The sequence below is a fragment of the Marmota monax genome, unplaced genomic scaffold, assembly GCF_021218885.2.
Source record: "Marmota monax isolate L192 unplaced genomic scaffold, Marmota_monax_Labrador192_F-V1.1 WCK01_AAM20220418_F8-fsc02429, whole genome shotgun sequence".
Classification (NCBI taxonomy): Eukaryota; Metazoa; Chordata; class Mammalia; order Rodentia; family Sciuridae; genus Marmota; species Marmota monax.
In genome coordinates this window covers 1-15,261 of record NW_026692502.1, presented here as the reverse complement: position 1 = coordinate 15,261, position 15,261 = coordinate 1, and the positions used below count along the sequence as shown (strand labels likewise).

The following is a 15,261-nucleotide window of genomic DNA, read 5'->3' as shown; positions in this document are numbered from 1 at the left end:
CAAAAGAAAAACTAGAAAATCCACAAAGCTTAGTTAATGGCTCTGTGTAGAAAGCAGCAATATCAGAAATGACTTGACTTCTGTCTGTTCTGAGTGGACATGGTCAAGTTGGGAAGTTATGAGGTATAAACTCATAGGGGCTGGAGGGAGTTAATGAACATGGTTTTTTTATTTTAAATTTTTTTAAAAAAGTATATCCATAAATAACATTGACATTGTGGTTTTTTGTTGTTGTTCTAATTAGTTATACATGACAGTAGACTGCATCTTGACATATGGTACATAAATGGAGTATAATTTCTCATTCTTCTGGTTGTACATGATGTAGAATCCCTCTGGTCGTGTAGTCATATATGTGCATAGGGTAATGTAAGATTCATTTTACTACCCTTCCTACCCTCATACTCCTCCCCTCCCTTCACTCCCCTGTACCTAATCCAAAGTAACTATTTTTCCCTAGCTTCACTGCCCACCCCCTACTGTGTAGCATCCACTTATTAGAGAAAACATTCTTTGGGTTTAAGGGATTGGCTTCTTTCACTTAGCATAATATTCTTCAACTACATCCATTTATTGGCAAATGCCATAATTTCATTTTTTTAAAAGACTAAGTAATATTCCATTGTGTATATATACCACATTTTCTTTATCCATTCATCTGTTGAAGGACACCTAGCTTGGTTCCATGGTTGTAGCTATTGTGAGTTGAGTTGCTGTAAACATTGATGTGGCTGGGTCACTGTAGTGTGCTGATTTTAAGTCCTTTGGGTATAAACCAAAGAGTGGGATAGCTGGGTCAAATGGTGGTTCCCTTCCAAGTTTTCTAAGGAATCTCCATACTGCTTTCCAGAGTGGTTGCACTAATTTGTAGTCCCACCAGCAATGTATGAGTGTGCCTTTTCTCCCACATGCTCGCCAACATTTATTGTTGCTTGTATTCTTGATAATTGCCATTGTGACTGCAGCGAAATGAAATCTTATGTTATTACTGAAGCAACAGCATTTGAGATAGACTGACATTTTTTTTTTACCTAATCATTTTTATTACTTCTGGTTTCTTTCTGTTAATGGAACTGCATATTTTTAAAGATAAAACATTTTAACAAGATGAATGTGTTTTTGAGAAGCATTGGAGAGTCTAATTATCTTTTTCTTGGTATCTTTTTCTGTTGAGAAAAACACATTGTTTGTAGTTCACTCATTTGTAGGTTAGGGAATTCCCAGATACAGGATACAATACATGACTACAGCGAATATCAACTCATTGGCTTTATGAATATGAAGGTGCATTTTCTGTTTCTCCCCACCCCCTCCCCTCCCAATCCCCAAAAGATTTCAGGTTACACACTTACAGTTCAAGCTTCTGATAATGGCAGTCCACCCAGGGTCAACACAACGACTGTGAACATTGACGTGTCTGATGTCAATGACAATGCCCCTGTCTTCTCCAAGGGAAACTACAGTGTGATCATCCAGGTAAGCTTGGAGTACCCGAGGATATTTGGAATCCTTTTTGAAATGAGCTCTTTCACTGCAGTCAGATGCGTATTTGAAATATCTTTCTTTTCCAAAGTCTTTCATCTCCCCTCTTTTTGTGCTTGGGTGTTGAGCTGTTCTCACTGACCGAAGACTAAGAGCGTTGCTAATCCTGTCTTCTTCTGCTGTTGCTTTTCCTCCTCCCCTTCCTCCCCATCTTGGCCTAGCTTTGTCTTCCCTCCCACGACTCCACCCTGCATCCTCCTTGCTCCCACCCCTCCTTCACACCACCATTACCTTCCACACATCCTTTTTCTCACAGGCATTCCTCCCCCTTCCCGTTCTCTCTCCCCACCTCGACCCCAACTGCAGTCCCCTGTACCCCACTTCAGTTTTCCCTCTGTCAGGTCGATCATCAATAAGACTTTTCCCCTCTGATATATTTTCTATTATTAAGAAACTCTCAAGTATCCCTTATCAAATAGATTTGGTTGTGTTGAAGTAGTTTTGTTTTGTGTTGTTCTGTTTTTAATTTGGTGCAGGAAAATAAGCCAGTGGGTTTCAGTGTCCTACAGCTAGTAGTGACAGACAAGGACTCCTCTCACAATGGTCCACCCTTCTACTTTACTATTGTGAGTGGAAATGCAGACAAAGCATTTGAAGTGAACCAGCAAGGAGTCCTCCTGACGGCAGCCGCCATCAAGAGGAAAGTGAAGGACCATTACTTCCTGCATGTGAAGGTATTGAAGTCTGTCTGGTTTTATGGGAGAGCCTTAGAGAAGACCTGCTTGGCAGTTATCTTCCTATATTAAACAGCTTACATTTCATAAAAACAAATTTATACGTTTGTGGCATATTTTGTGCCACACCTTCATTTTTGAGGTGACTCCCTTATTCAGTTGGTAACCTGATCATCTATAGTGCTGGAACTGGGTTTCTATATGAATTAGTGGAAGACTATTTGTCCTTTATCTCAACAGGCCTTTTTCTCATCCAGAGGAATTGGTATAAAACAGTTGGTGATTTATTATTTATTTATTTATTTATTTATTCTATTTTATTTTTTTTAGAATTTGAACAATGTAAATACATTTTTATTAAGCAATTATAAACAAGATAATCAAAGTGATTTTTCTTTTCTTTTTCTTTTTGTAGGTGGCAGATAATGGAAAACCTCAGTTGTCATCTTTGACATATATTGACATTAGAGTTATCGAGGAGAGCATCCATCCTCCTGCAATTCTGCCACTAGAGATTTTCATTACTGCATTTGGAGAGGAATACTCTGGTGGTGTCATTGGGAAAATCCATGCAACAGACCAAGATGTGTATGACACTTTAACCTACAGTCTTGACCCCCAAATGGACAACCTGTTCTCTGTTTCCAGCACCGGGGGTAAGCTCATCGCACACAAAAAGCTAGATATAGGGCAGTATCTTCTTAATGTCAGCGTAACCGATGGAAAATTTACCACAATGGCTGACATCACAGTGTATATCCGACAAATAACACAAGAGATGTTGAACCACACCATTGCTATTCGCTTTGCCAATCTCACTCCAGAAGAATTTGTTGGTGACTACTGGCGCAACTTCCAGCGAGCTTTACGAAACATCCTGGGTTTGAGGAGGAACGACATACAGATTGTTAGTTTGCAGCCCTCTGAACCTCATCCACATCTGGATGTCCTACTTTTTGTAGAGAAATCAGGTAGTGCCCAGGTTTCAACAAAACAACTCTTGCACAAGATTAATTCTTCTGTGACTGATATTGAGGAAATCATTGGTGTTAGGATATTAGATGTATTCCAGAAGCTCTGTGCAGGACTGGATTGCCCTTGGAAATTCTGTGATGAAAAGATATCCATGGATGAAAATGTTATGTCGACGCATAGCACGGCCAGACTGAGCTTTGTGACACCTCGCCACCATAGGACAGCAGTGTGTCTCTGCCAAGGTAAGTAAATGAGAACAGGTATTTCATGTACAGCCTTTGATGATTGCACCATACAGATCATTTTGTTGAAATTCTTGTTTTTTATCTCTCTCCTCTCTTTTATTTAATTAAAGAGGGGAATTGCCCACCTGTCCACCATGGATGCGAAGACAACCCCTGCCCTGCAGGATCCGAATGTATTGCTGATCCAAGAGAGGAGAAGTACACCTGTGTCTGTCCTGGTGGCAGGTTTGGTCAGTGTCCAGGTAAGTTCAATGACTGAGCAAAATTTTATTTCAAAAAATCAGTTCCAATCTTTCTATTCTTTGAGAAAAATAAATGATGCAAAGTATGTTTATTTAAGTCAAATGTAGGGATGAATAAGGAAAAACAGTAATGACTTTTTCTTCCTCTTTTATAACAACACATTCTAGTTTAGTTTGATGTTCCCCCTTCCGTATCATCAGTGCTTGAGTAGATTTTAGAGGTTTGTTTTTCCTTTTTCTCTTTTATCCTCTCTTAAAAACAAAACAAAACAAAAAAAGCCTGAAGAAAATTATATCTTACACAATCCTAACTTCTTGCTTTTTTTTCTCCACTTAATAGTGTATTATGGGCGTATTTCTGAGCCAGTATTCTTTTTAATATCTGTGAAATATTTTCTATCATGACTCTTTTTGTGATTTAATCAACATTTTCCTTATGTAGAAAGATTCCAATTACTCTGTGTAAAAAAAAAAATAATAATAATCCTTATACATATATCCTTTTATTTTCTTTTCTATTACAGTAGATCAGGAACTGCTGGGTCAAAGAATTAAGTGCATTTAAAATTTTAAAGATAACATTATGTTAATTTTCCAAAAAGATGAACCAATTCTAATTTTTTCTAGTCATGTATGAAGGTCTCATAACCCAGTCTCATGCCAGCATTGACAGTTTCCAGTTTAAAAAAAAAACAAAAAAACTCCCTTAGGGCTGGGATTGTGGTGTGGCTCAGTGGTGGAGCACTCGCCTAGCATGTGCGGGACCCGGGTTTTATCCTTAGCACCACATAAAAATAAAGACATTGTGTTGTGTCCATCTACACCTAGAAAATAAATGTTAAAAAAAAAGAAAAACACCCCATCTAATGAATGCAAAATGATATCTCGTGATTTTAATTTTCACTTCTCTGGCTGTTTATACCTTTTTATTAGCTTACCTGTTTGTATTTGTTTGATTACCTGGGCTACTTGTTGATTATCAACGTGTAGAACACTTTGTGCATTATGAGTTGTGACAGTCTATATGTTATTGACCTCTAAAATTTGTTAAATCTTTTTTTTTTTTTTTTTTTTTGGTGTATTGCAAAATGTTTTATTTCCCCTTCCCCTACCAGAAGTACAAAGGGATTTTTCTCCAGTTAATTAGAGACTAGAGGGAGTTGATCAGGAATTTTTGTTAAATCTTTTGTCATTTTGAAATTTAATTTTTATCTAGTCAATTCTACTTGATTTTACTTAGCAATTTTCACTTCTGGAGAGAGCGATCAGTTTTCATCTTCTCTGAGGAATGGGAATTGGTTTATCAAACTATCTTGAGGCTATGTAACTATTTTCTGAAATTGTCTTCTAATAATTTCCATTGAATATGGTTACGTTTAGCTCTTTTGTTATTTTAGAATTTATTTCTCTGTGATAAAGTGGTCTAATATATTCTTGCAAATGGATAGCCAGTCAGGCTATACTGTTTATTAAGTAACTAGATGCTTTTCCATGGAATTTAATTTTATAATGTTACATATGACCTTAAATTTAAAAATCGGAATATAGGAGGACAAATCCTACTCTAAAAACTATACTTAAACTGGCTTCTTTTGTGATTCACAGGAAGTTCATCTATAACATTTACTGGAAACAGCTTTGTGAAATACCGTCTAATGGAAAATGAAAACAAATTAGAGATGAAACTGACAATGAGGCTCAGGACCTATTCTGCTCATGCAGTTGTAATGTATGCTCGAGGAACTGACTATAGTATCTTGGAGGTATGTGATTGTCTGGTTTTAGTCTTATACCTCCAATTATGGCAGCCTTTAAGAAATATAAATTCCATTTTATGTTTTGATTGTTCACTTTTTAAAAACATTAAGCAAGATGGGCAAATTCCACATTTAAAGAATTCATTGACACTTATACAAATTTTATACTTCATGGGATGAAAAGTTCTTTTTTGCTTTGCAATAATATGGAGATTTATTTCTGTTTTTTACAAACGTTTTTAGGCATATGTGAGAGTTAATATTCAAACTCTGAATATTGTATCTTATTAGTTATATAGCAAGTTTACAGAGAGGGCATACATATGTTTGAAGTGATAATTACCATGACTTTTTTTTTAACTGGGTTTTAACATTTGATGCTACATGGTCCTTTCTGTGGTATGTGTGGGTGGTTAAAAACTAGTCACTTCATATTTTTTGGATATGTACTTGGCACTAGAACTTGATATCCCTAAAAGATACCTTGGACAAATGAGTGTGTGCTTTATATAAAGTATTTAAATGGAAGCCCTTATCTTTTTTTTTTTACCTTCATTCTCTAAATATACCTCTCCTATAGATTTTTGGTCAGAGATTATAATTGAAAGTTCTGTGAAAGTGATTGTTTTTATTGTAGATTCATAATGGAAGACTGCAATATAAATTTGACTGTGGAAGTGGCCCTGGAATTGTCTCTGTTCAAAGCATTCAAGTCAATGATGGCCAGTGGCATGCAGTATCTCTTGAAGTAAATGGAAACTATGCTAGATTGGTTCTAGACCAAGTTCACACTGCATCAGGCACAGCCCCAGGGACTCTGAAAACTCTGAATCTAGATAACTATGTGTTTTTTGGTGGCCACATACGGCAGCAAGGAACAAGGAATGGAAGAAGCCCACAAGTTGGTAATGGTTTCAGGGGCTGTATGGACTCCATTTATTTGAATGGGCAAGAGTTACCTTTAAATAGCAAACCAAGAAGTTATGCACACATCGAAGAGTCAGTGGATGTATCTCCTGGGTGCTTATTAACAGCTACGGAAGACTGCTCAAGTAACCCTTGTCAGAATGGAGGCATATGTAATCCATCGCCTACTGGAGGTAGGCTTCATAACATTACAGTGATTAAAATGTTGCATGTGTACATTTAAGGGGAAGAGTCCCAAATGCTTTTGGTTTTCCTCCTCCTTTTGTTCAAATAATATTGTCAGATACTGCAGCAGAAATGAGTAGTACGCATTGTAAGAGAGCAGAGTAGGAGCCGGGCGCAGTGGCACACACCTTGTAATCCCAGCAGCTCAGGAAGCTGAGGCAGGAGGATCGCGAGTTCAAAGCGAGTCTCAGCAACTTAGTGAGGCCCTAAGCAACTCACTGAGACCCTGTCTCTAAATAAAATACAAAAAAGGGCTGGGGATGTGGCTCAGTGGTTATGCAACACTGGGTTCAATCCCCAGTACCAAAAAAAAAGAGAAAGAGAGAGAGAAAGAGGGCAGAGCAGGGCTTAGTATTCTTCCCAGAACTAGGCTGAAGAGATCCGTTTCTCTGGCTGCTGAACTTCTACAGGCATGTCTGAGGTGTTTGAGTAGAACACACTTCTGTACACAGTTCATTATGCCCCCGAACCATAGCCACCTCTGAACTCTTCTAACTCCTCAGACATTGACCCTGGGAAATTTAGAACTGGTATCGCTTAGTTCTTCTTGGTTCTTTGTACCCCCTTTCATCCAATGACTCAACATGGAGGTCTGCTAGACTCTTGCTATCCATTAGAGAGTGTGATTTTTCAAAAGGCCTCTAATCCTCCTGAATTGCTGCATTGTCTGTCTCGAAGCCAGTGGGGACTCTAGAGCTTCTGTATTCTGGGTTTCCATTGGATCATTTATAATCAAAAATAGTTAGGAAGAAAATGGCAGCTATCATGCCTAATAAGTAGAGCTTTGTGTAACTGATAGAACAAAATGTTTCAAAATAATACTTTAAGTGAGATTTCAAAAAATTCTGGTTGTCTGCTGTTTTCTTTGGAGAGAATGTATGTGTACTAAAGCTAATAGAGTAAGTACACCAGCTTAATCCCATAGTGGCACTCTGAAAATCCTAGTCATGTCACACAACAAAAGCTTATATTATGTTCATATAAATTACGTGATTGAATCATGGCAGCAAGGAGGCTGACCTCACTGTGTCACTTTGGAATGAGACTGAAAATCTGAAATGCTTCAAGATCCAAAACTTTTTTAGTGCCAACGTGACACTGAAGATTTTCACATTTTGGAGCATTGTGGATTTTGAAATTTCAGGTTAGGGATGTTCAACTAGTATCATTGTAATTTTCTGAAATTAAAATGCTCTAAAATCTGAAATACATATGGTCCCAGCATTTTGAATAAGGGATATTCATCCTATACCAGTAGTGGAAGGCTTGTCCATCAGGCTTCTACCCAGAAGGAATGGGAATTTTACCAGCTTTATGGATCTTGGAGAATTAAACCTTCACTTAGATGTAAAGGTAAAAATCAATATAACAAGACTTATTTTTGAATCATGGAATGATAGGACTGTTTTGTTCCTTTTTTACTGATGTAGGCTATTACTGCAAGTGCAGTGCCTTATACATAGGGACATACTGTGAAGTGAGTGTCAACCCATGTTCCTCCAATCCCTGCCTCTATGGTGGCACATGCATCGTAGACAATGGAGACTTTGTTTGCCAATGCAGAGGACTATACACTGGTCAGAGGTATGTGTATTTTTCAGAATGAATTATATTATAAATTAATTATAAATTTCAGAATGAATTATAGTTTTAAATCTTTTAAAACATGTAATTCTGCATGTAAAATGTCTCTACATTCTTCATGTGTTAGTATTTTGTTTTGTTATAGACTCATGAAATTTATGCGTGTTTTTCCCTTATTCTTCAGATGCCAGCTTAGTCCTTACTGCAAAGATGAACCCTGTAAAAATGGTGGGACGTGTTTTGACAGTTTGGATGGTGCTGTTTGTCAGTGTGATTCAGGTTTTAGGGGAGAAAGGTAAATGGTTTCTTTAACATTTATATTTCTATTTTTCTGTGGTAATATATTCATTAGCAGACACAACCAGCCTTCATTAATGTAGACTATATTGCTTCAGAGTTGGATAATCCTCATTGGCAATTTTATAATTTATCTTCTTGCTCTTGAGATAAGGGAAAATACCAAGCAGATTAATATATATTATGCTTGAAAAAACCTACTTCTATACTTCAGAAGTATTATTTATAAACAAAGAATGTATGTGGTTTTATAGGCAGCAAATGCTTGGAGTGAGGTGAGTTTCTTGTTTTCTAAAGTAGATGCTTGTGAAGCTGAACCATCCATCTTTGAGAGCAGTGATAATGACATTTTATCATCATATGTTATAACTAACATTTATAGAGATCTAGAAACCCTTTTCAACTTCCATTTTGTAATAATTACTGTAATTCTAAGAGGTGATTATTATTTTCTAAGTGACAAAAATAAGGCATGTTTTATACCTTAAAAAAGTGGATGATGTTATCTTATGTTAGACTTTTCACCATTTCAGTTTTAACAAAATTACTCAGTGCATAGCATATTATCTATAAGTGCTTAGTATAGCTTGCTTATGTATGTAGGTATGTATGTATGTATGTATGTATGTGTTTGGTACTAGGGATTGAACTCAGGGGCACTTAACCTGAGCCACATCCCCAGCGCATTTTTGTATTTTATTTGGAGACCGGGTCTTGCTGAGTTGCTTAGGGCCTCACTAAATTGCTGGGGCTGACTTTGAACTCATGATCTTCCTGCCTAAATCTCCTGAGCTACTGAGATTACAGGCATGCACCACCACGCTGGGCTAGTGTAGCAAATTTAAATAAGCCTTTGCAGGTGTTCCTGTATAGTTTAGCTCTCATAGTATCATGTCTTGTGTTTAGGCCCTAGTCATATGGCCTTAACTCATAAAGTGACTTTTTTCCTAATTCTAGTCAATGGATACTCTTAGCATATTTGACAAAATATATCATTAATTAGAATTTTTATACCAGAGTATGAGGGATGGTAAATGGATAAACTTTATTGAAGGAGGAGGGAAGGTTTGATAAGCGGCAGGTAGATCTGCATAGGTATATGAAATGTCCCTTTCGGAAAGACTGAAGGGACTTGCTTCTGACTTATCCTGAATAACATTTTTTAATGGAAACCATAAGAGTTTTCTATGCTTTTATGTGAGTTATGGAACGGTCATATTCCCAAACACAAACATTTTCTTAGAAATTTAGTCTATTACAAGGCTTTGCAACACACTGGTAGTTTTTCAAAATGCACATTCCAAATTTCTGAATGATAGTTTGTCTGCGAAAACTAGAAACAAACTGATGTTTTGCTTATGGGATTGATGTAGTTGAATCCTAGAAAAACAGTTAAATATTGGCTTGATAAGTTCATCTCCCCCAATAAATATACATTCAAAGCATAAAATCAGCTGATTAATTAAAAGCTCTTTTGTTGTTATTTTTTTTTTGTTTTCTAGATGGTTTAATCTGATTTATTCAGGGGTATCTTATTAAGAGGGGATCTTAGCATTAGTCTCTGAAGAATTATAGGTCTGGCATAGTCTGACATACCAAAACAGTCTCTCCACTTTCTTGGCAGGTGTCAGAGTGACATTGATGAATGTGCTGGAAACCCCTGCCGTAATGGGGCCCTTTGTGAGAACACACATGGCTCCTATCACTGTAACTGCAGCCAGGAATACAGAGGAAAACACTGTGAGGATGCTGCTCCCAATCAATATGTGTCAACTCCATGGAATATTGGACTGGCTGAGGGAATAGGGATTGTGGTTTTTATAGCAGGGATATTTTTACTTGTGGTGGTGTTTGTACTCTGCCGCAAAATGATTAGTCGAAAGAAGAAACACCAGGCTGAACCAGAAGACAAACACTTGGGACCAACCACAGCTTTCTTGCAAAGACCATATTTTGATTCAAAGCTAAATAAGAACATTTACTCCGACATACCACCCCAGGTGCCTGTCCGACCTATCTCCTACACTCCAAGCATTCCAAGTGACTCTAGAAATAATCTTGACCGAAATTCTTTTGAAGGATCTGCTATACCAGAGCATCCCGAATTCAGTACTTTTAATCCTGAGTCTATGCATGGACACCGAAAAGCAGTGGCCGTCTGCAGCGTAGCACCAAACTTGCCTCCCCCACCTCCCTCAAACTCTCCTTCTGACAGCGACTCAATACAGAAGCCTAACTGGGACTTTGACTATGACGGTGAGAAAAACTATTTTCATCTCACTAAAATGTTACTGAGATAAAACAGTGATTAGAAGTTCTGCCATAGCCACTGGTGATTCAAGTCAAAATGTGGAGTCTCTGTTAGAGATATATATGATCCGAATCTGAAATCCTTATGATTTGGGAAACGTTTTCAGATGTCTTGAATTCTAACTGCACATTGTGGCTGTGATGTTATTTTAATGAATGTTCCAGTTAATATTCTAGTGTCATGTTCCAATTAATTTTCTGAAAAGATCATTTCATTTTTGTAACTGATAAAAGCTCTCAACTGGATCTTTTTTGGACTTATTATAATAAAAAATAATTGGAGGGGAGCATTTCTATGTTAGAATTATTTTTTAATATGGCCAGAAGAAGTAGCAGTATTTAAATTACCAACTTAACATTTATTTTAATGCCTTAAAAAAAAAAAAAAAAAAGCTCCATGTGCTCTCTACTCCTCCTCCCCCTGTACTAGGGATCAAGGGGAGGAGGGTGCTCTACCACAGGGTCTTGCTAAAGTTGCCTAGGTGGTCCTTGGACTTGTGAGCCTCCCCAGCCTCCCCAATAGCTGGGATTATTGGCACTCAGTGCCACAACCAGCTTCTATGTACCATTTAAAAAAAAAAAAAAAAAATCACAGTTTTTTTTTTTTTTTTCTTTCTAACAGTATCCATAGGCCTATTTATGGAGAAATTCTATCCTTTGAATATCACAGAATACTTACAGACTAGACTCCTTTGGGTTTTTTTGTTTGTTTTTCTGTTGTTGTTGTTGTTTTTCTCTTTTTTAAATTTCAGTGGTTCATTTATAAATAAAGTTTAAGCAGTCACTTGGTAAAGCACACAGAGAACTGAAGATTCCTGGCCTACATAGAACTTATTGCTTGTCTCTCATCTCTTTTAGCTAAAGTGGTGGATCTTGATCCCTGTCTTTCCAAGAAACCTCTAGAAGAAAAGCCTTCTCAGCCATACAGTGCCCGGGAGAGCCTGTCCGAAGTGCAGTCTCTTAGCTCTTTCCAGTCTGAATCCTGTGACGACAATGGTGAGTGTGAGAAAGGTGACGGGTGGTGGCCTCTCGCTGGTTGTACACGGTGCTGCTCACATCATGTCACATAACAGTGTGGATGCACCAGGCCCCCAGTTAAGTCTTAAAATATTGCCATAGTTCTCTTGAACCACTTTTAAACAATACCTGTACACACTTGCATGAACATCTGCTGGGGAAAATATTAAAGTGTTCCTAATGAATAGGTATTTTGTCTGTAGCAACATGTCAGCAGTAATAGGAAAGAAAATGTAATTAACTAAAACATCATTTCTGTCTTATTGACTAATCTTATTTTTTTGTTTTTGTTTTAACATAACAATAAATGTTATGGAAGTTTTATGAGTTTTTCAAAAGTCCTTTAGGCTTTTTTGACCATACAACATGCACACGTACACCTGCATCCTTTAAAGAAGAGATATAATAGTCTGAAATGTTCAATTTCAGTCGCACCTTTGGTATTACAAGGTTTTATTTGTCTCTTCCCCCAACTCCACTGCGGCCCCAGCTCCCATTTGGATCAGAGCGTACTGACTGAGAGCACAGTTTAAGAGATTGCTAGTAAGTTTGATTATATTTCTAATGAAGAAAGTTTGACAGTGGGATCTGTGACTTCAGTTATGTTTATCTGATTTCCTTAGGGTAAATTGCTTTGGTAACCAGCTTTGCCTTATTTACACATACCAGTAGAGAAAATGAATGTCAATATTCAGTGACAAAATGAAGTGAATTTTTAGTGGAAATTTTTGAATCTCAAATTAGTGGTTTTAACCATAATTTTTTTCTTGCATGAAAAAATCTAAAGTCTTATTTTATTGGAGGAAAGAAGCAATAAAATTATTATCTGATCCAAAGTAAAAAAAGTCCATAATCTAGAGTAACATAATTCATAATACATTGCATTTGTAGAGTTCATAAATCCACATTGTCCATAATACATTACAGAGCTCTTTTCCAAACTCAAATCATTTCTGATTTCAAACATGTTTTATGTATCTCAGAGTGTACCTGTGTTGTGTGTGATGAATATATGGGTATATCTTCACTTGTTAATCAACAAAAACAAGTCTCTTGTTCATTTCAATTCTGAAAAGTTTGTAGTGCCAGTAATTTACATTTTCACCCTTAAATGTTCTTCATGAATACATTTCTGAATTTTGTCACTAGTATTCTTTCTTTTTTAGTTGTCTTTTTGAAATCACTTTCTTCTTACTAATACTCCTAAATTCTTTGAACACGTTATAGCCAAATTATTTACAAAAATTAATTACCAGATAATACAGTGTGAGGAAAAGACATGTACAGGAATGGTTAATATTTTAATAATTTAATCATTCTCGATCATAAAGTTTAAGTCTGTGCTGAGTCTGTACTTAGATTTCATTAATAGTTTTTCAAGCCTATTGTTAACAGTTTACCACAAAACCTATTGGCTCAAAACTGCACGAATAATTATCTCATAGTTCTGTGGTATAGAAATCCACTACGCATTGCACTTGGCTAAAATCATGGTGTCAGTAGTGCTGCATTCCTCTGAAAGCTCTAGGAGAAGAATCTGTTTGCTTCTTTTTCTAGCTTCTGGAGGAGGCCCACATCTTTTGACTCACGGCTTCTCATCTTTCAAAGGCAGAATGGCATGTCACTGACGATTAATCTGTAGTCATAGCTCCCTCCAGCCACAGCTGGTAAAGATTCTTCCCTTTCCCTTTCAAATACCCTCATTAATTCAGTCGGCTCCCCCAGATAACTCAGGAAAGTCTCTCCATCCATAAGGTTCTTAACCATGTTGGTAACGTTCCTTTTGCCATATATGTTAACATTTTCACAGGTTCCCAGTTTCAGGATGTGGACATTTTGGGGGGCCATCCTTCTGCCCATCACATGCATAGATATTTTAAAACAATCTATTACACAGGTGAAAGGGCATTCACCCAGGAAAAAGCCAAATATTTCTGTACTTCTCTGCTGGTATGTTAGCTCACCAGCTGTTAGTCCCTCTATAGTAAGATAAGAAATTGCAGGGACATGGGGGGAGGGGGGAGAGAACAAAGAAGCACAAAACCAATTTTGTATTTTTATTGCATATGTATTTCCTTAAATTTCTTTACTTTTTAAATATGAAGTCATTTATCCGTGAGATGTTAAAATAATAATTGTTTTGCCCAACATGATCACTAATTACAGTGGTGAAAAATTTGTAGCTAAAAACAGATGTCCTAAATTCCACTGAAACAGTTACTTTATTCCATTCATTAACAATAATAAATATGTAGCTTGATGAGGAAAATCCCTGAGACATAGCCATAACAGAAAGAGTGCAGGTGTCGTGCATAATTATATAGTTGTAGTAGAGATTTCTGTTTTTCACATTTTTAAATTGTAAGGCAGAAATTGCATAATGTTAAGAAATTTTATTTTGTTCTCGGTTTTCTAACTAACTGAAGATTTTCCTAATTGACTCCTTTTGTACCTTTTCACAAGCTTCCATAGTGACTGTAATACACCTTGTCAATGCTGTCGTTGACACGGTGACTAAAGAAGGTATCGTCATAAATGCTTGTGCGTTGTGTTTCTGTTGTACACTGACTGTAAAAATGGAGGCTGTGCTTTGCCTGTTGTGTTGTTATGAAAAATCATTTGTGGTTTTGGGAGGTTTCATTTCAGTATTTTTAATTTGTGAGGGCGTGTGTATTCATAATTCAGGGGCATTGCAGAAACATTTCATTGGGCATTATATCTCTTTTGTTAGTTTTTACCATTCATAGTGATTCATCCTGACATCAGAAGTAACCCATAGGATCTTGAGAACTTATCTTTATGTGATACAATGCCAAGAAGTTGAGAAGTAATTTTATCTAAAAGTTTTAAGAGGAAAAAAAAATCTTTCTGTGAACAGAATAGGACTAAATACCAGAAAGCCTTTCTAATTACCTAAAACTGACACCTGGCTTTTGGTATTTCTCTGAGTGTGATCAAAGAAAATGTTCTAACATGATAGAAGGTGTATTTTTTTTATAATTGATTTAGTGAAAACCATTTAATTTGAAGCTGTATCTGTTTAGAATTACAAGAAAGGACATAGAACACATCCCTCAACTTATTTTAAATTAGCCCTTTATTAGTGTGTGGCAGTTAGAGTAACACATGAAAAAGGCACAGGCTAGTAGTTTTCAAACAGTAATGCAGATTATATCCCCTGGATGGAGGTCTTGCTCAAAGCCTGATGGCTGGTTCCCAGTACAAGTTTCTGATCAAATAGGTCTGGGTTGGGCCTTGAGAATTTACATTTTAACAAGTTCCCATTTAACTCTAAAGTCCCTGATTTAGGAATTATAGCCCCAAGAGTTCACTTACATAGGCCATCAAGAGCATCCAGCCAGGCTGTGGTGCACACCTGTAATCCTGGCTACTCAGGAGGCTGAGGCAGTAGGATGGGAAATCTAAGCCCAGCATTGGCAATTTAATGAAATCCTGTCTTAAAATA

At 36.8% G+C, this 15,261-nt stretch overlaps 1 protein-coding gene across 1 annotated transcript; it reads left to right on the top strand.

The window, feature by feature from the left end:
* Nucleotides 1-1,332: 1,332 nt before the first annotated feature.
* Nucleotides 1,333-11,774, top strand: LOC124093409 (protocadherin Fat 1; the record flags this gene model as incomplete). Its single annotated transcript, XM_046445804.1, is given in 10 exon segments — nt 1,333-1,476; nt 2,019-2,216; nt 2,632-3,433; nt 3,547-3,678; nt 5,284-5,441; nt 6,073-6,535; nt 8,018-8,171; nt 8,356-8,466; nt 10,093-10,724; nt 11,637-11,774. Coding segments are annotated over 10 exon segments (2,932 nt in total), but the record flags the coding sequence as incomplete, so codon positions are not given.
* Nucleotides 11,775-15,261: the final 3,487 nt, after the last annotated feature.